General features: G+C 38.4%; 1 protein-coding gene across 1 annotated transcript in view; it reads left to right on the top strand.

The window, feature by feature from the left end:
• LOC144017493 (voltage-dependent R-type calcium channel subunit alpha-1E-like) overlaps window positions 1-21,873 on the top strand; it is an 80,941-nt gene continuing 59,068 nt past the window's right edge. Inside the window, exons 1-4 of the mRNA XM_077519125.1 lie at window positions 1-107; window positions 2,383-2,824; window positions 14,005-14,304; window positions 21,788-21,873. The exon at window positions 21,788-21,873 is cut by the window's right edge and continues 20 nt beyond it. Coding sequence (XP_077375251.1) covers window positions 71-107; window positions 2,383-2,824; window positions 14,005-14,304; window positions 21,788-21,873 — 865 coding nt within the window. The 5' untranslated portion in view covers window positions 1-70. The remainder of the gene's footprint in view (window positions 108-2,382; window positions 2,825-14,004; window positions 14,305-21,787) is intronic.

Here is a 21,873-nt window from a genome sequence, read left to right as displayed (position 1 = left end):
TGGAGGCGAGTCTCTTCCCATGAAGATTGAAACTGTGTCGTGAGCACATCCTGTTTTTCGTTTTGTTATAATGTCAACTGGTTGTGCTGATCATCCAGCAGAGACAGGTGTGTCCTGATTTTGAACATCAACATTTCTGTGCAACAGAAAAATCAGTTTGTGAACATCTAGTGAATGACTTTGCAACCTTAATGAAAAAACAATTGCTACATGCGCAAACGCTCGCGAGCAAATAATAAATGTAATTTAAAAAAAAGTAAAATAAACAATTGTTTACCAGTATTTATAGTGATTTTATTGTTATTTTTTAATTGTGAACGTGAACACCCTAAAAACAGTTTGGTCAAAAATAACCCAAATTGGGTCGAGAATGGACTGGCCCAACTTTTTGAGTTATTTGACCCCAAAAGGTTGGCTCAAATTAAATTAATAACCCACAAAAAACATTTTTTTTTTTTTTGTGAGTTATTCATTTTAACCAACTTTTTGAGTTATTTCACTCCAAAAATAGTTGGGTCAAAGGAAATGAATTAACCACAAAGCAACTAATTTGTGGGGGTTGTTTTGTGGGTTATTAATTTGACCCATCTTTTTGGGTTATTTGACTCCAAAAAAGTTGGGTCAAATTAAATTAATAACCCACAAAGCAAGCCATTTTTTTATTTGTTTTGTGCGTTATTCATTTGACCCAACTTTTTGAGTTATTTGTCCCCAAAAGGTCGGGTCAAATTAAATTATTAACTCACAAGGCAAGCCATTTTTTTTGGAGTTGTTTTGTGCGTTATTCATTTGACCCAACTTTTTGAGTTATTTGACCCTAAAAAAGTTGGGTCAAATTAAATTAATAAGCCCACAAAAAAACTTTTTTTGTTGTTTGTTTTGTGGGTTATTCATTTGTCCCAACTATTTGAGTTATTTGACCCCAAAAAGTTGGGTCAAATTAAATTAATAACCCAAAAAAACCAACTTTTTTTTTGTTTGTTTGTTTTGTGGGTTATTCATTTGACCCAACTTTTGAGTTATTTGACCCCAAAAAAGTTGGGTCAACTTTTTCTGTTATTTGACCCTAAAAAAAGTTGTGACAAATTAAATTAATAACCAAAAAAAAAAAAAAAAAATTGTTTTACAGTGTTCCCTCGTTTTCCGCTGGGGTTAGGTTCCAAAAAATACCCGCAATAAATGAAATCCGCGAAGTAGTTAGCTTCATGTTTTACAACTCTTATAAATGTTTTAAGGCTCTAAAATCCCCGACCGCACAATTTATACACTTTTCTCATTGAGGCATTTACATGTTCTCACATTTCTCTCTTGTTCAAACATTGACAATGTTCAAACCTTCATAAATTTTATAAAATGGGTATATTACTGTAAAAAAATATGCAAAATTGCACTTAAAAAAAATCCGCGATACAGCGAGACCGCGAAAAGTGAACCGCGTTATAGCGAGGGAAGACTGTATTCTATTTTATGTTTCATGTTTTTATTTTAACTTTAAATCTATTATGTTTTATGTTCACTGCAATCACTTTGTATTCAGCCGCTGTTATTTTTCAAGTGCTTTATAAATAAAGTTGAGTTGAGTTGAGTTGAGTTGAGTTGAGTTGCAGTAAAGCAACCCAATTTTAGGGGTTGTTTTGTGGGGGTATTCATTTGACCCAGTTTTTTGGTTATTTGAATAACTTAATTGAACTGGGTCAAAAAGGAAGTGGCCCAACTTTTTGAGTTATTTAAGTCTAAAGTTTAAGTCATATTAAATTAATAACCCACAAAGCAGCCCATTTTGGGGGGTTGTTTTGTGGGTTATTCATTTGACCCAACTTTTTGGGTTAATTGAATAGTCAAAAAAAAAAAAAAAAGAACTGACTGACCCTGCGTTATTTAACCCAAAAAGTTAAATTACGAAAATATTTATTTAACCCCCAAAGTTCGGTCAAATTCAATTAATAACCCATTCGAAACCAATTTTGGAGGTTGTTTTGTGGGGGTATTCATTTGACCCAGTTTTTTGGTTATTTGAATAACTTAATTGAACTGGGTAAAAAAGGAAGTGGCCCAACATTTTGCATTATTTAAGTCAAATTAAATTAATAACCCACAAAGCAACCCATTTTGTGGGTTATTCATTTGACCCAACTTTTTGGGTCAATTGAAAACCCAAAAAGTTGGGTAAGTCCCCTTTTGACCCAATTTGGGTTCTTTTTGACCCAACTGTTTTTAGTGTATTATGTTGCATTTTAACTTTTTAATGTCATTTTGCCAATGTATTTATTTTCTAAATCAAATGTACAAAAATGTAAGTCCTCCTGTTTTCCTCTGTTTTTGTCCATACTGGAGTCTAAATAGCTGACATTTTCTTTTTCCTGCTTCCTTGTCTCTGCCCAGACATCTTTACATGTTGGACTGTTGCCAGCGTCGAGATGTTGACTAGTTCCAATCAGTCCCTGTCCGTCTCCCTCACGCCCACCCTCCACTCCCCGTCCACATGCGGTCCGGGTGGGCAACAGCGCGTTCACTCCTCCCTGTCCCTCCCCGAACCCGAGCCCTGGCGGAAGCCCCTCCCGGCCGGTCGGCCCGGCCTGGCGCAGGGCGCCCGTTCCTGCTCCCTGCAGGTGCCGCACGGCGAGTTCCCGGACCTTCCCGCCCGGGCGGCCAGCTTCGACCTGACGCGTACCGGAGCCGACGAGTCCGACCGGGGTTCGGGCTCCCCGAGCCCGCACGGCGCTCTCCGGCGCCGCGGGGGTCTCGTGGAGCAGAGGGACGTCATCATGGCTCACCAGGCTCACAAGATGCAGAGCACGCCGCAAGCTCGCAGAAAGGAGTGGGAGTAAGTTGTTCTGAACTCCTGTTTCCATATATTACCCTGATGAGTTTAACAAATGTAGTAAGTAGTCTTTACATGATCAGGAGTTTTTGGCTGATCAGTGAGTTCTCATGCATTGCCAGATCCACCACACCAGCACCTACTGAAATTCAAACCGAATTTGCTTCTCCCGCTGCTCGTTGAATAGGTGGAAGGTCTCACTCTGCTTCATCTGTCCTTCCTTCCTTTCTTTAGTCTTTCCTCTGGTCTCTTGAGGTCTCCCTAATTTGTTGGAATTCAGATGTTTCTGGGGTTGGTGAAAGATTCTGGTTTCTAACTCTGTGGGTAGTAGGTGGTGGTTGGTCAGTGCTGGGTTTCACTTTGTTTCATCTTTCCTTTCTCTGATCCTTCCTCTGGTCTCCTGAAACTTCACGACTCTGGCGGGACTCGAGTATTTGGTTAAGGTGAAGGGTATGGAATTTTTAATAGGTTTCAGGTGAATTAATAAGCAAGAACACGCACACCTACACGCACACGCACACACACACACAAAAAAGAGTGCAATGATGATGACATGTTGAATCGGTAAGACAACCGTATGAACAGTACTGAGCTCGCTCTCAAAAAAAAGAAAACAAATGATAACCTATCATGATGCCCCTAAAAAATCTTTAAAAAACAAACAAACAAAAAAAACACTTATAAACATCAAATATAACATGTATAATATAATATTAGACCCATTAATACGCTGTATATTTTATTATTTAATATAATGTAACTGACCTAGTAAAAGTCTTTTAGTCAAGTCAAGTCAAGGTTTAGCCAGTAAATTTACAAAATGTAACGTTTCTACAGGTATTTTTTTTTTAACATGTATCAAAAATAATTAAACAAATAATAATAAAAATAATTAAATTAAAAAATAACACAAAAAAATTAAGTGAAGTTTAATAAATTAAAATAAAATGTAAAAATAAATTATGAAATAAAATTGCATTACATTAAATCATTTAAACAGCAATAACGCTACCATTAATTGCATTAAATTAATTTACATAAAATTAAACACAAATAGATATCATTAAATAATAATTACATGCATTTAAATCAAATCTGTCGTCCCCCAACTGTGAGCCGAACATGCTAACCGGTATTCCACTATTTTTTGTACTTTTACAACTGCCTACATAAGATGATTATCGCAGTTGAAGACTTGGCTAGATGGATGCGTCTCCGTTTCCAGTAACCCCCAAAGGTGAGCTTATATGTTCGTCGCTTTAAATAGCCTCCACCTGCTTCTGTGCGGCTCACTTACAGGGACCATCAAAATGGAAATACGTTACAAAGTCAATTAAGAATAGATTTTTTTCAATAAATAAATTAGGAAAATAATAATATTCAACAACTCATAATAATAATAATCCACACACAGAACTAATGCTGTTTTGATGCTGCTTACTTTTTTTTTTCTTCTTGAAGAGTTCTGCAGGAAAGCACTGAATCACACAATCATCTCCCACTGATTCATGGCTCCAAACTCAGCTTTTCACTATTTGTGTGTGCGTGTGTTGAGCAATGCGGGGACTGCAGGAGCCATTAACGGCCGAGCCGAGGGTGCCGTGATGAGCCGCTTGCCAACACTCGAGCGTGGAGTGGCTCTCCATCAAGCGTAACCCCAAGCCCACCCACCCCATAGACGCACACTTCCTCCCCCTCCTTCTTCCTCTATTTCCTCCAACATCCACTCCAACAGTTAGCAGCTCATTGTTTATTTGCAAGCCTCACTTTTTATTATTGGACATAACACATTGGGAACGTGAAAGGATGCACCAAGCTGTGCTACCTTTTTTTTTTTCTTTTCTTTTTTTTTTCTTTTCTTTTTTTTTTTTTTTCTTTTTGAGTGCCGAGTGTATTGCAGTTTTTTGTCCATTAGGGGATGCTAGGGAATCAATGTAGGAGAGCAGCAGGGAAGCAGCAATGGATGCTTTTGGGATTGACAGCTTTTAACTCATTGCAGCTTTCATGCAATTAGGCTGAATTTAGGATTACAAAGGGAAGGAAAAATGGAGGAGAATTTGAGGTGGTATTTACATTATGTACATTATAAAAGTGAGTACCCCTCTTACAACACTGTAAAAATGACACTTTGACACAATGAAAAATAGCATCAACTTATATATAACAGTGTAAATTTATTGTTCCCTCAAAATTGCTCAAAATACATTCGTTAGGCAACAAAAGTGAGTAGACCCTTAAGTGAAACTGCCCAAAGGGTCAATATTTTTTTTTTTTTGTGGCCATCATTGTTTTGCAGCACAATCTCTTGGGCATGGTGTCAAGATTTAGGTTTAGGTCTGGAGAGGTGCTCATCCCCAACGTCTTGAACAAGGCAGTGATCGTCTTGGAGGCGGGTTTGGTTTGGAGTCATTATCGTGTTGGAATATCGCTTTTTCGGCGCAGTTTCCGGAGGGAGGGTATCCTGCTTAGCGTTCATGTTTTCCTCAATCATCCGTAGTAGCCCCAGACCATCACACTCCCACTACCAGGCTTGACTGTCAGCAACTTGTCTTTGTACTCCTCAACTGGTTATGGAGGACCAAAAATACCCAAATAATAAATAAATAAATACATAAAATAAAATGAACAATAAAAAAGATTCAATAAAAAATACTAAGGATGTAACGATATCCAAACGTCACGATACGATATTATCACGATATTGTTGGGAGGTTGGCGATACTTAAAAAAGGTCACAATATTGTAAAAAAAAAAAAAAAAAAAAAAAAACTCATACTACAAAAAGCACAATATTGTGCTTTTGTACATAACAGCAATGTTATGTTATGTTATTCGTATTATTATGTTTTATTATTATTGTGTTATTATTATTATGTTACGTTGTTAATGCACGCACATTGAGTTCCTCCACATATTGACTTGCTTCACAGGCATATTACGTTCCCCTTTATCTGACAATTAGTGTGGATTTTAAACATAGAAGGGCCAAAACATGCCAAATGAAAATTAAATTGCACTAAAAAACTAGTCACCAGAGGGTGCTAGAACTGCACAAATGCAAATCAACCTGACTTTTTTTTAACAGATTTTTAACAGCATTTAAATATTGTGAACATGACGACAACAGCAGTTTTAATATCATATTGCGCTTATCGTTACATCCCTAAAAAATACATATCAATGGCAATGATACACATATATACATACATACATATATATGTATATATATATATATATATATATATATATATATATATATATATATATATATATATATACACACACACACGAGATAAAAAAAAAAATCAATCAAAAACATTTGAATAACGTTTCATCACGCATTTCATGCTCACAGCTTCCGCAGCATGAAATAAATAAATATGGGAGCAGAACCTTTGTATTTATTGATTGATATTTAAATGTATGTATATATTTATTTTGTATTCATTTGCACATTTATTTTTATATTTATTTTTTGTGTTGTTTTTTATTTTTGTATATGGATCGATATATGGGGGTGGCATGGTGTATAAGTGGTCACTGGTTAGCACGTCCGCCTCCCAGTTCTGAGGACTCCGGTTCGAGTCCAGGCTCCATTCTGGCTGGAGTTTACAAGTTCTCCCCGTGCCTGCGTGGGTCTTCTCCGGGTACTCCGGTCTCCTCCCACATTCCAAAGCCATGCATGGCAGGTTAATTGGCCGCTCCAAATTGTCCCTAGTGTGCGTGTGAGTGTGGATGGTTGTTCGTCTCTGTGTGCCCTGCGATTGGCTGGCAACCAGTTCAGGGTGGACCCCGCCTACTGCCTGAAGCCAGCTGGGATAGGCCAGCACCCCCCACGACCCTTATGAGGAATAAGCGGTCAAGAAAATGGACGGATGGCTGAATCGCTACTGCCACCTGTGGCCGAAAAAGGAAACTGCACATATCGTTCTTCACATACATCAGTGGTGGGCAAACTCGGTCCTCGAGTCCTGCAGGTTTTGTATGTTTCCCTGCTCCAACACAAGCTGATTCCAATCAACAGGATCATTATCAGGCTTATGCAGAGTTTGTTGATGAGCTGATCATATATCAGCTGTGTTGGGGAAAGGGAAATGTCCAAAACCTGTAGGACCGAGTTTGGACACAACTGCCATACACGATGCACATGACGTTGCAGACAGGGCAGGAAATTCGAACCCAAATCTCCATTATGAACAGCTAAAACGTCATTTGAAGATTTTTCAGTCATAAATGGTCAAATAAAAAGGCTAGTAAAGATATTTTGGAGCAAATTGTTATAGTTACTCTGAATGTCCTTACTATTGTTTAATACATATCCAACAAAATCAACACATTACATTTCTTTCACATTAATGAACAGTTAGCATCCACTTCCACAGCATGGTTAGTCATACATTTGAGCGGATATCCGTTGCTAGGGAACAACTGAGAGGAAAAAATGTGATTTTTAAAGAAAAAAAAAAAATACTCAAACGAACCACTTGCGTAAATGTTGGCTGTAAGCATGCAATTATATAAATGCAGACGTGCATAAGCATGTTTCTTTATAGTTCACGCGTGTGCGCTTGTATCACGAGGCTGGAAGAGGCAACTTCCTTTTCTTCACAGGAAGTTGCATCACGTGTCCTGTCATGATCGATACTAGCCAAGTAGAGTCAGTTTTTAAAGGTATTAATTGTTCATGGAAAAATAATGGTTATCATAATTATAGACAAAATAATATCTTCTGCCTCAGGTCACATTGGCCCAAAAACATAACAAAGGTTAATAAAATGTCATTCAAATTGAATTGAATTGAAATGTAACCCTCCTGTTGTGATGTACCGGTAGGTCAAATTGACTTCTGATCTTAACTACCACATCGATTTGCCGATCCAATTTAAAATCACTGTCCAACTTAAAGTTAACGTTTTCAAGGCATGCTTGTTAAGCGAAGGCATCTTTCTTCTTAAGCGGCACATGAATCTGACTGAAATCATGTGCTTTATCAAGATAGAAGCAAAGGCAAAAAAGAAAAACAGGAGCCTTAAAACTGAACCCTGTGGAACCCCAGTAGACATTTGAGTAGAATGATACTCAGACCTAGCAAGGCTACCAAAATATATATGTTATGTGGAAACAATCATTTTTGGCTAAAAACAAAACAAAAACAAAAACAAAAAAAACGAAAGAAAAATCCATTTTAGTAATCCATTTTTAATTGTACTTTCGTAATGTCATGACTAGGGTAATGCAAAGGTTATGTTTACTGTGATGACTAGGGTCATGCAAGGGTTATGTTTACTGTCATGACTAGGGTCATGCAAGGGTTATGTTTACTGTCATGACTAGGGTCATGCAAGGGTTATGTTTACTGTCATAACTAGGGTCATGCAAGGGTTATGTTTACTGTCATACTAGGGTCATGCAAGGGTTATGTTTACTGTCATGACTAGGGTCATGCAAGGGTTATGTTTACTGTCATGACTAGGCTCATGCAAGGGTTATGTTTACTGTCATGACTAGGCTCATGCATGGATTATGTTTACTTTCATGACTAGGGTCATGCAAGGGTTATGTTTACTGTCATGACTAGGCTCATGCAAGGGTTAGGTTTACTGTCATGACTAGGGTCATGCAAGGATTATGTTTACTGTCATGACTAGGGTCATGCAAGGGTTATGTTTTCTGTCATGACTAGGGTCATGCAAGGGTTATGCTTACTGTCATGACTAGGGTCATGCAAGGTTTATGTTTACTGTCATGACGAGGGTCCTGCAAGGGTTATGTTTACTGTCATGACGAGGGTCATGCAAGGGTTAAGCTTACTGTCATGATTAGGGTCATGCAAGGGTATGTTTGGGTCATGACCGTGAGGTCAAGTGTCTGTTTTGAACTGATGTAACCAGCATCTAGTTTCAACTGGTAAGACGCTATGTGATGTCAGAATCTTTAATCTCTTTATCTGGTCAACAGCCAATCAGATAATTCCATGTCAGTCCTGTTACCCACATGTCTAGCCACAGCAAATCAGATCGATTCGCTGTCTATATAAGCCTGTCTGAGAAGTGTGTGTTTTGTCGGATTATTACCTCTGTTCCTCTGTGCAACTCTCGTTGTTTCTCATCTAGTCAAGTTTGTTCCACGCCTCTCGATGGGAATAAATAGTTAAGGTCTTATTTGTGTCTGCATTTTTGGGATCCAACCTCAGAACATAACACATAAACACATAAAAAGCTATCAGAGATGATGATGTGTTGTGATTTAGAGGGAACTCAAGGGGCTTGGTCCCTAATTGATGTTTATTTATTAATTAGGAGGAGTACATGACAAAAATGTGCGTTTGAGTTTCTCTAGATTTGTCAATATTGCGTAATTTCCACTATACAGCACACAAAACAAAAACTACAGTCGATCTCAAAGCCTCACCAAGGCGCTCACGGAGTCGCTGCACTTGTGTGCGCGCGTGTGCGTTTGTGTGTGACGAAAAAGCAGATTTCTGTAGGAAGAGCCATTGTGAAAGATGTCTTTTGTTGGCAGAAATAAAAAGAACGAGAGCAGGAATTGAAGCCAGCCCGGTCGCTATGGAAACAGCAGACAGTTGGAGAAGGTGCAGATCGACAGAGAGAGGAAGTAGAAGGATAGAGATGCTGTTTGCAGAGATGGACAAACATTTTTGGTAGATGATGTTTCTTATGTAAAAGTGCAGGAGGAGTTGCTCATGTAGCATGAGGTGCATGGCATAGAGTTGTTGGTCATTTTACACATTTTTCTGTAACCTTTGTGGGTCAATGTCTTTCCATACTTTCCATTGAATAGTGATCACTTTTTTTCCCCCCTCCCCTTTTTATTTTTATTTAAAAAAATATGATAACTAAGAATCATAATCACATATTTTTGTCATTCAAGAAAGAATGAAAACATGATATTTAAAGTAATTGAAAAAAATGATGCATTAAAAAAAAAAAATCAAGATTACCAATTGCCTGCAGGGATTTCATTGGACAGTGAATGATTTGATATGTGGTCATATATTTTATAACACAGTATATAAATTAGGTGTTCATTATTATGAACACTTTTTAAATAAAATTAATACATTTAAAGAAAAATGATGATGAAAAATTTGAATTTTTTTGGACAGGGTTATGTCCATTTACATTAAAATAGTAGATTATTTGACTCAACGATACATGCTTTTCATTTGACATTGACTGTGATGACGTATGACCCGACAATCGTAAAGACAATGTTTGACATGACTTCCACTTCCCCTTGAATTAAATGTAAAAAATTAAAAGTCATCTCATTTTGAATTTAATCCCACACTTGATTTGGACTTTTTTTTTTTTTTTTTTTTACTTCCTTGCAGACTTTTAGTTGTTTGCCAAGAGTACACTTGTCAATGCCTGTTGGCTGCCGTCCCAATCCCCCGTCTGAGCCCTCAAACGCTGCCCATCTGCACACTTCATGCAGGAGACTTTATTTTGCATATTAGCTTTTCTCAATCATGTCTTTTCTAGAGGTCGTCCTTAGCAAAGAATGCCGGGCTGGAGGTGCAGCGGATGGAGCCAACAGAGGCCTAATCAGGTCTCACTTGTGGCACCCGAGGAAAACACTCTTCTTTTTTTTTTTTCTTTTTTTTTTTTTCATCCACTCCCAAAAAAAAGGAGCAGATCTATTTCACGCTCTATTTTTACGCCTGACTTTTGCTCCAATATTAGCACAATGGCCTACTTTGGAAATATTGCTATAGTGCAAGTAAGTCCCCCATTGAGATTTCTTACTATCTGTTTATTGACATTCAAGAGCGGGCAGCATACGGCTTGTGTCGCATTTAATAAGTACATGTGGCTATAATAATATATTATCACCACAACTACAACTCTGACTACTACTTTTCTTACCCGAGCTAATTCTTTTACTACTACTACTACTACTACTACTAGGGCTGGGTATTGCCTCCAACCTCACGATACGATACGTATTACGATACAGGGGTCACGATACGATACGTATCGCGATACATATATATCCCAATGCATGATCTTCAAGGCGATACGTATCCCGATATTTTACATTAATTTACTTGCATTTTATAATAAAGTCATATGTATACCTAAAGGATATGTTTATTATGCTGGATGACAAAAATGTTTTTTTGTTAGTAGCTCTTGTGGTTTACCACCAAGCGGCATGCCTGGTCTAAATGTGTACGCACTGCAGAGCAAGGAGCAGTTTTCACAGATACACCGGGAAAATTTATTAATAAGCATGAGCCGATATGAGCAAAAATATTAAAGTATTAAAATTACAGCTAAAAAATGTTCTTATTTGAAATATATGGGGAAATAAAAGCACCATTTTTTTCATGTAACACATTCTATTTCGTTTTTTAAACAAAATATAGGAAAATTGGTACATTAAGATACATGTGCCATGTTAAGTTTATAAGTAAATAAATGTTATTCTTCCTCTGCTTTCATTTTTCTTAGCAAGACACAGTGTCTAATCACTGGTGAGCTATTTTTGCATTAATTGAAGGCAATTAACTTCAAAGAGGCTGCTGGTTTTTATTTTTTAGGCACAATGCAGGCTGCAAAGGCAAACGTGAACTGCCTATTTAAACTTAACGAGCAATATCGATTCTGACGCATGCGTATCGATACATGTATTGTAATGAGGGTCGCAACGATGTACTGCCGTATCGATTTTTTGAGCACACCCCGAACTACTACTACTATTATTACTATACTGCAGCTACTCTGACTGCTCCTAGCACTACACATACGCGTGGCTAAATGATCGAGTGGTCATCTTCCAACCGTGATGTTGTGGGTTCAATCCCAAGCCGTTGTGAGCTAGTCAAAGTATCCCAGCACAAGATACTGAACTCCCAGTTGCTCCTGATACGCTGTCAAAATGATTAGGCCTTGTAAGGTGGAAAAGTGCTACATAAATGAGGAACTATTTAGTGTTGCTACCTACAACTATTACTATGCTACTCTTATTAGCATTTTTACTACAACTCCTGCTTCATGACTGCTACTACGTTTACCAGTCGGCTACTATCACTACTCGTATGGTCACTACTACAGTATTATTTATGTACCTCTTCTACTTACTCTTAGAACTTCTACCGCTGCTCTTAATAGGACTACGACTACACTTGCTATTCTTACTAAAACACCAACTTCTACTACTACTACTGCAATCATTAGTATATCAAATGCTGTACTCTTACTATTACTCAAAGTTCTCCCACTACTACCACTAATGTTAACATTCATTCTGTGATATTTGGACCACTTACAGTACTACTACCACGACTGTTACTACAAAAAAAAACTACGACTGCTATACTACCACTACTACTACTACTGCTGCTGTAACCATTGCAAATACTTTTGCTCTGTCGGGTGTGGAGTATTTATTGTAGGGGAGATCGGGGCTCGTTGTATCATGGGTAAGTTGTCACATTGCAATTTTCTCCTCCACCAGAGGGCGCAACGAAAAAGTGGAATACTAGCTTTCTTCGTATAAATGGTGAGGGGTTGTGTACTGTCTGAGAAGAGTATAGCACATTGTGAGCTGCATGAGTGCACAACCCAAAGTAAACATTTTCAACTTCATATTTTTTTAAACCGGCGTCGTACATACACAAATTCTAGCAGCAAATTATGTGGACTCGTTAAGAGGAGAGATTCAGGCATCTTGTCATGCCTCAGTCACTGCTCTGTTTTAAGCTAACTTTAAACTAGAGCAAGTATTCGCCAACATGGTTGTTTGGGGCATGTTGTCTCAGTCATTTTGGGGTTTGTTGTCACATATGCAAAGAATGGGCGGATGAAAAATGCACCTCTGGAAACTCTTTTTACTTATGCTAGAATTGTTCTTCCGATGATGAGTCTGAATAGTGAGGAATTTAATTTGCTAGGTTTTGTTTCATTGTTTAAAATTGATTTTCCAGTTGTTAAAACTACAGTATTCTCATATGTTAGCACTGGTTTAAGTTTCATAATGAACCATCCATCCATTGCTTTATTTTTTTTAAGTCAATTTCATCCAAAATTTCCAGAATAAGGGAAGCAAATCAGGCATTTGAGGCTAAGAGCTATGACCTATATGCCAGCAGTTCCTAAGGACTTTAATCTATTTCATAATATTTTATGCTAAAGTTTGCTCAGTGACTACATTTTCAAGATCAATGATAGAAAATTTCTCTGGCTGGAAAAGCAAACAAACAAAAAAATAGGAGAACAAGAATAATTTTGTCCTTGTTTTATTAGTTGCAAATTCCAATGTGACAACTTAACCCATATAGTGTGACAATTTACCCATTGGTGGGGCAACATGTCACATGTTCACTCCCTCTATTTGATGGCTTATAACTGACACAAATTATGAAAATGACATAAATACAAAAAATATACCCAAGACTTTGGTCTTTCCTCTGGTATACGTTTTGTTTCATATATGATGTATTGATTCTAAGCAATATATAAAAGTATAAAAAGTGATACAACTAGCCCCGGTCTCCCCTACAGAAGCACACCAACAATAGAAAAAGATAGAAGTCTAACCAAACCGAAAACATATCAAGTAACAACAGAAAACGCACGCCGCAATGCTCTAGTCATGTTGTGACTGTCCACTGAAAAGCATGTATGATAAAATGAATCACAACAAAAATGTGAAGTATTTGTATTTTGTGTAAAAAGCAGAGAAATAAATGATACATGTTTCTCATTGGTTGTTTAATATGTTAAAAAAAAAATGCAGCAGTGTGCTTAGAATTGCTATGGTAACGAAATGGACGCCCCTCCTTCTTCCTGGTCGTCCTCCATTGAGCAGCAGGTGGCGTGCGTGAGCCCATGCGATGAGAGGCGTCCTGTGCTGTGCTGCTGCCTGACCACTTGTGCAGCTCATCAGTTGCAGCAGGTGATCATCAGCAATCCTCATCCTCATCCTGTAGTTGGACGTGAGCGTGCGATGGAGCCACTCGGGCGACGAACCAGCTTGGCAGAGTAGACTCACTTTCGGCGGTCTTTTTTGGCTGTGATGCGCAAAGTTTTCCAGGACTTGCCGCGGATTTGCACGCGCACATCTTGACGCTAAAAGTTGTTTTGAGCGCACTTCACAGACGGGACACGAAATGGAGTGATTGGCGGCAACTGAGCTCTTTTCAACTCTTTTGCTAGAATGGCTCGCTTCGGTGACGAGTCCGCCCCGAGTACCGTGGACTCCGGGGACGGAGACGCGGAGCGCGGCGGGGACGCGCTGGATCCCGGGGCCGCCTCGGCGACCGCCGGAGGAGGTGCCGACGGATCGGGCGCGATGACGGCGTCGATGAAGCAAGCCAAGGCGCAGCGGGCCCGGACTATGGCTCTGTACAACCCGGTGCCGCACCGGCAGAACTGCCTGACGGTCAACAGGTCGCTGTTCATCTTCGCCGAGGACAACATCATCAGGAAGTACGCACGCCGAATCATCGAGTGGCCATATCCTTTCCGGTTCGGTTCAGCACTACGGGGAGCACAAAATAAAACACCTCCTTCGTAAATATGACACCACTTGACGATGTTTGTCATCGAAGTACAGTAAATATCTGAAAGCATCTCTGCTTTTCCATAGTCAATATTGAGACACTCCTTGTCGCTATTTATCTAACTTGGTTAACTTCAATTTAACAAATCAAAAAGACGGTTGGTCATAAACACAAATGTCAGTGTCAAAAGTATTATTATTATTAATAGTATTATTTATTTTATTTTTGTGTCACTAAGGGATCACTTAGTCCCTCGTAAATCATATTTTTGTCATTTATGTATTTTTCAAGTGGTTAAAAATACAATATAATCATTTTTAAATATATTATTCTCTATATTTTAGTTATCAGTTTCATTAATACAATTAAAAATGTGTCCTCTTGACAAGTTCTTACTTTTTAGCACAATTTCTCCAAGTTCATGTGATTTATTAAGGAAAAACTATTCAAAGCTATGTGGCCCTGTGTGGAAAAAGTAGACTAGCCTCCTAAACCTAAGAATTGGTTGGGCCACCGTCAGCAGCAAGAACTGAAATCCATCCTTTTCTATAACTCGCAATGAGTCATTCATATCTCTTTGGAGATATTTTGTCCCACTCTTCATTGCAGAATTGCTTTAATTCAGCAACACTTTTTTTTTTTTTTTTCATGCATGAACAGCCTTTTTAAGGTCACACCAGAGCACTCTATACCCAATGTGGCGCCCCAGGCAAGATATTTACATATATTTTTTCCTCAAAAACATTTTTTTTTTAAATTTCATTTACAAGTTACAGTATATTATAGGCCTATGCTTATAAAAGAAATTGAATAGCATCATTTTATTTTTATTTTTTTTACATTCTCCTTCATTTATTAAATAACTGCTAGAAGAAATAATGTACTTTTCATAATTTATTATCATACATTAAAATGTGAAAAAACTAGTGCTGTCAAAGTTAAAGCGTTAACTAATTAATTAATCACAAAAAATTTTCGCATTAATCATTGTATTACCACAGATTAATCACACTATTAATTTTGACCGCAGATGATCCTTTTTAGCTGACAGTGGACAGTTAAATTAAAGTTAGCTGTTGGAGTTTGAGCAATAAACATAACTACATGCATTAAAGTAAAGCATTTAATAAATGTTTACATATGCCATAGGTCATTTTTTTCCCCATTTTAAATTATGCAGATAATTAATTGTTTAGAAAAAGCAGGATGAGCATGTGCAGTGAATATAAATTTTTGAAGACGTCCTCATAACATTAAATGTCGAAAAAATTAACACATAACAGGTGCGCTTCAAATTTAGCGGGCAAAATGTGTTGGGAGAAAAAAAGCCTTTTTAAGTCAGTGATTAATCATGATTAATCAAAATTCTAAGATGTGATTAATCTGATTAAAGAATTTAATCGTTTGACAGCTCTAGAAAAAACAGATAACAGATTTTCCTAATGCATATTAGTAGCATAGATTCGGCCAATGTACACACTGACTGATTTAATGTAAACAAATGACCTATCATAGTTGAGACCCCTCAATGCCACAAAACAACACAGAAATACTTGTGAGTGATTAACATGCCATGCTCAGACTAATCACTCAAACGCATGCAAGTTATCAATTTACCAGTACTGTACATAGTAAAATAAGTGGAAACAGGGAGGCCATTTATTCCCACCCATTTTCTGGCGCCCTCTGAAGCCATGGCACCCTTCGCCTTTTTCAACAAATAGACAATCTAGCCCTGGATAATAGCATTTCAGTCCAGATTATGACTATAAGCATCTTCAAATCTTCACTTTGTTTCTTTAAGTCAATCAGATGTTAACTTGCTGGTATGATTATTGTCCTGCTGCAGAACCAGAGTGCTTCAGATTGAGGTCATGAACTGATAGCCAAACGTTCTCCCTTCTGGCACTTCTGGTAAAGCGTAATTCATGGTTCCATCAATTACAGCAAGTCATCCATGTCCTGGAGTACCAAAGCAGCCCCAGACATCATGTTACCACCACCACGTTTGACTGTGTTCTTTTTATGAAGTACTGCTTACATATATACCAGATGCAACCAGACACACAAAAGGTTCAACTTTCATCTCATCAGTTTACACTGTAAATAAAGAGCAATATTTAATTGTAAAATCTAGTTAAGTTTTTTTCACTCAGAAATCCTAAGTAACTTTTACAAGTAGAATTTTGAGTACATTTTACAAGTTTATTTATTAATTTTTAAAAAAAGCTATATAAGCGTTGAGGGACAAACTCATGACCTTCAGCTTGGGTGCCACGCTACCACCTGAGCCATGCCACTCCTTCTGTATATTAGTATATTGCTGGAGTCCTCGTACCTCCAAGAGACCGGTTTTGGTTCTATTTTGGACTCACCAGTAATGCAGTATAGTGGCAAACATGAGCAAGAGTGGCATGGCTCAAGTGGTATAATGTGTGTCTCCCAAGCTGAAGGTCATAAGTTTGTTCCTCAACGCTTACATAGTTTTTTTTTTTTTTTTTTTTTTTTTTTTTTTTTAATAAACTTGTAAAATGTACTCAAAACTGTCCTTGTAAAATTTGCTTAGAATTTCGAAGTGAAACATTTTACTATTTTTTATTTTATTTTTTTTAACGTAAATACGACAACCCATATTTTCACAGTGCTTCCTATCTAACATTTTGGGACTCACTCAAAGATTCACCTTTATGTTCTTCTTGGTCAGCAGTGTTTTTCGCCTAAGTCTTGAGTCATGAAGAATGAATAGATCATCTATCCTACCTTCGTTTCTTTAGTTTTTCCTCTGGTCTCTTGAGATCTACCTAATCTATTGGAATTTAGAGGTTTCTGGGGTTGGTAAAAGATTCAGGTTTTGTAACCCTGTAGGTGGCAGGCGGTGTCTGGTTAGTGCTGGATTTCACTTTGCTTCATCTTTCTTTCCTTTGATCCTTCCTCTGGTCTCCCGACAACTTCACGACTGAAGTATCCGATTACGGTGAAGGGTATTGGGATTTTTTTATTAGGTTTTAGGTGTATTAAAGAGCACAAACTCAATTGCGTGCGCACACACATGCACGGAAAAAAAAGGAAGGAAGTTGAGTTTTTGACTTCCTGGAGCTGTCCCGACACTTTTGTCCATAGTTGCGCTGTGAATTCGATTGCCGTGGTGTGCACATTTTTCACATTGTGTGCTCCACTCAAGGCCGAGGACACAAAGTTAGTGTGTGCGTGTGTATGTGTGGTGATCATTAGAAGCAGCAGCAGCAGCCTGTGGGGGAGGCTCGCACAGTGTGGGCACATGTAAGCACAGCTCTGCATGCCTTATAGTGCTCTGAGTGGGTGTCGGTTCAAATCCAGCTCAGCAGCTCATCTCTGCTTCCTTGCACAGGATGTTTGTGTGCGTGTGTCCGCGTAATATAAGCAGAGCTATGATTGTGATTATGATGGATTTTGGAGCCACGTTCGATGCGCCGTATTGGGCTGTGGATCACTCCAAACAATCCCCGCCCCCCTCCAGTTTGCAGCGTGCCAGTCGTCCTGCGGTTACCTAAGCAGTGTGGGTGAGTGGGAGTGGGGGGCTAGTGGTCAAGACTCGCTCCGGGGCCTTGGAATCGGCAGAGAGGCGTGTGGGAGGGCTTTGGCAAAAATGTCGGCGTGTTCAGACCCACGACTCCCCGTCCGGTCCAAGTGCAAAACATTCAGATGAATTCAACGTGATTTGGGGCTGTTGAGCACAATGTTTCGTCACTCTTGTACTTTCCGAGCCATGCCGCCTCCAAAATGGAACATGACACTTGTGTATGGGGAGCAGTTTGAATTTTTGTAACCTTAATTTGATGTATAATAGAGCCTGGACTTATACATCAATAAATGGACGTTTGCGTATTTGTTTATTATTTAACCAGGAAATCCCAAATCCATATGAATGGATTACTATTTACGTATTAGCTGTGTTTAAATACAATTCAAATCAAATAATCAATATTGAATCGATTGTCCTTTTCGAGCCTGATATCGACTCAGAATACTATGAACCGATTGTTATACCTGTTTTTCCCATAAATTTATAAGAAAATAGAATTTTAAAGGCCCATTTTTTGATCGTTTTCTTGAAATCTACTGTTCACATGAATTTCAAAGTATTTTCTTACATTTATGAAAGGTCTGACTTATTGCACTTTAACACAATTCAGAATATTTTAATTTATATTTCCAATTATTGAATTAGAATTCTGAAAATATTTCCATCTCATCCTTGCTGTCACGTTTAGGGGGGACCCAAATGCAGGGGGCAACAAAAACAGGGCAAGGCAGGGATGCAAGTAAAAAAGGGATGTAATTAACAAAAAAAGGTAAACAAGGTACTATGGAAAAATACAAATTAACAAGGTCAAAAACAAACTATAGCAACAAAAACACAAGGGCAAAAAGGCATGGCATGGACAACATGGGATGACTGGACAGCAACAACGACTCAACAAGGCAGGGTAACTAAATACACATGGTAACGAGATAACAACAGACACCTGGGCAAGATACAAGAGGCTTGGGGAGCTGATTGGACAACACACTGGGAAGGGAAAGACACACTCAGGTGGACGTGGTTAGACATAACGAGACAAGGGAAGAGACAAGGAATACATGACAAATAACCAAAAGCATCAAAAGAAAACAAATTTCCACCCCCACAGAACCAAAACATGACACTTGCTGATGACAATATTTGTGTACCACTGAAGTGATTATAATGTGTTACTTTCATTAATAAACTAAATCATTTAACCAGTTACTGCCTCCGCAAAATTTAATCTGGGATTTAGCCCTATGAAAAACACATCATATCAAAAAAAAAAAAAAAAAAAAACGAAACATCCATTGATCGTAATGGTAAGTGGAATGCACTTATAGCGCTTTATCTTTACCGTATGTTGTCTCAAACTAAGTGCTTTACTACGTCTCATATTTACTTTTTTTTGAAAACATACTGTATTGACATGTACATATGTGGCCTTCACGCCTTCATTTTCAGTTTACAATAACTTAGGTTAACCTCCAGGTTCCCTCGCCGTATACTGGCAAACAGCAGAACCCAGGCTGCTTTATTTCTATTTGTCATGTTTTAAATCCATCTGTGTCGTGTCTAGCGCTAAGCTAACCTCTGTGAGGGTTCGCCTTTCTGGTCCAGTGTCCAAAATTCGTGCTAACTCCGTGGTAGGAGATCGTCCGAGGCCAGCAGTGAAGTAACGACAAAAGTTTTGATACACTGCCTCCCTGGCCGTTAGTGACTGATTGCGTAACAGTTTCATATAATGATCATGCGCTGGCTAAACCAACCACACTATATCCCAATGGGTATCCTCCAAATCTTAATTTGATTTTATACAACTTTTTTTTGTGTACAAAATCCTTCCACATTTTCCCCAAAACATGTCATGTGACAGATAGCATGTGCTGTTATTTTGAGCCCCTACCAATAATTGGCACTGTCAATGTGAGCGCGAGGGTGCGAGTAAGTGCTGGTCTCCAGGTCACCATCCCAGCCGGTCCTCTGTGAGGCGCTGACCTCGTTTTCACTGGAGGAGGAGACACTGACTTCGAGGCTTCCTCGCAGTCACCTCTCACCAACTCAATGCAAATGTTAGTGTTGAAGATGACCCTGCATGCGCCGCTTTCTGGATGTGCAACGTGATACTGAGCAATTGATGTATTTGTATAGTATTTAGATTGATACTAGGCATTCCTCAGAATCAGATTTATTGGCCAAGTATGTAAAAACTAGGGATGTAACGATAAGCGCAATATCGTGATATGGTGAAACCATAATATCGTCGTCGTCATGGTCACGATATTTAAATGCAAGCCATCTGTTAAAAGTCAGGTTGATTTCCATTTGTGCAGTTCTAGCACCCTCTGGTGGCTAGTTTTGTAGTGCAGTTTAATTTTCATTAGGGATGTTTTGGCCCTTCTATGTTGAAATCTACGCTAATTGTCAGATGAGGGGAAGCAAGTCAATATGTGGAGGAACTCAATGTGTGCGTGCATTAACAACAACAGCAACAACATAATAATAATAATAATAACATAACATTGCTGTTATGTAAAAAAAAGTGTTGTTTTTTTTAAATTATGAGCTCATTTTTTTACAATATTGTGACGTTTTTTAAATATCTCCAACCTCCCCACAATATCGTGATAATTATCATATCGTGAGCTTCATATCGTGATAATATTGTATCGTGACGTTTGGATATCGTTACATCCCTAGTAAAAACACCATGAATTATTCTTCACAGTCACAACTTATCCGAGAACGCAAAATAATAGTAACAGATTGACAGAGTGGGAAGCCTGACGGTTTGCTAATTAGTGCCCCGAGTTTCTTAGATGGAAAAAATAAGGAGGCAAAGATGCAGGGGAAAACAAGGCCCATTCTGTGCTCTTTAAAAGGGAGCACAGTATAGACCTGGAAAAAAATAATATGGACTTACTTTGGACATTCAAATATCAATGCTGATACTGTTTTTTCACAATATTGATGTATCAATAGTAGACATTCATCATAATGCTACTGGTCATTCCGATACTAGATAGTTGGCTTTGAACATTCAAATTATCAGATAATATTGATCACGGATATTCATTTACAATACGTATACAAGATATGTCACTATCAAATATTTTTAGAATTGATGAATATATCGATTATTCAATAGATTAATTGACTAATCAGATTCATTTAAATTTTGCATTAAAAGTGTATTACAAAAGCATTCTCCCCCTGTTAGTTTATTAGCCATTGATTATGATTAACCATTGATTATTATGGATTGGCGTTGTACTATGTTACTGGTTCGGTCATTGTTTTCCAAAGTTTTCAAATGTCTTATTTTGATTAAAACAGAAGATAAGATTTCTTTCATGAAGGACTAAAGAAATCAGTGAAGAAATACTGTTGATATGCTTAAATCAGAGGATGTGGACCATTAAAATGATTAAAATAGGTGTCGATTAACTTGCTAATCGACTGATTAATCAATTAACAGCTCTACTTCAAAGCTGTGCATTTTCAGTGCCATTGCAAACCCCTGCCACTCTGCAACTGTGTCAAAGTTGTTCGTCCTCCCGGTCAGGCCAAGGTGACTTGGCGGCACTCGAGTTCCACTTACCATCCTCCCACCTTACCTCGCGGGCTCCCTCTCTCACCTGCTCAAACACGAAAAGCGCTTCAAAAGGTTGCCATAGCAACAGCAGCTTCCTAACACATTCGCTCCCGTATCACAAAACGTGAACTAAGCCTTAATTTCATCTGTCATTTCAACATCATTCATCAGGTTGTTTTTGCTGTTGCGCACGAAGAAGTCAGCGTTTGACAGTTCCAGTCTTGCCTCTTGTGAACAAAACTCGTACGCTTTATATGTGATGCAAATGAGTCTTGTCCTTAACTTTGTGGCCCTCACGCCGTTCGAGTACATGATCCTGGCTACCATCACCGCCAACTGTGTGGTGTTGGCTCTGGAGCAGCACCTGCCCGGAGAGGACAAGA

The sequence above is a fragment of the Festucalex cinctus genome, chromosome 1, assembly GCF_051991245.1.
Source record: "Festucalex cinctus isolate MCC-2025b chromosome 1, RoL_Fcin_1.0, whole genome shotgun sequence".
NCBI lineage: Eukaryota > Metazoa > Chordata > Actinopteri > Syngnathiformes > Syngnathidae > Festucalex > Festucalex cinctus.
The sequence above is the reverse complement of the archived record's forward strand: the minus strand, read 5'-3'. Positions and strand labels throughout refer to the sequence as shown.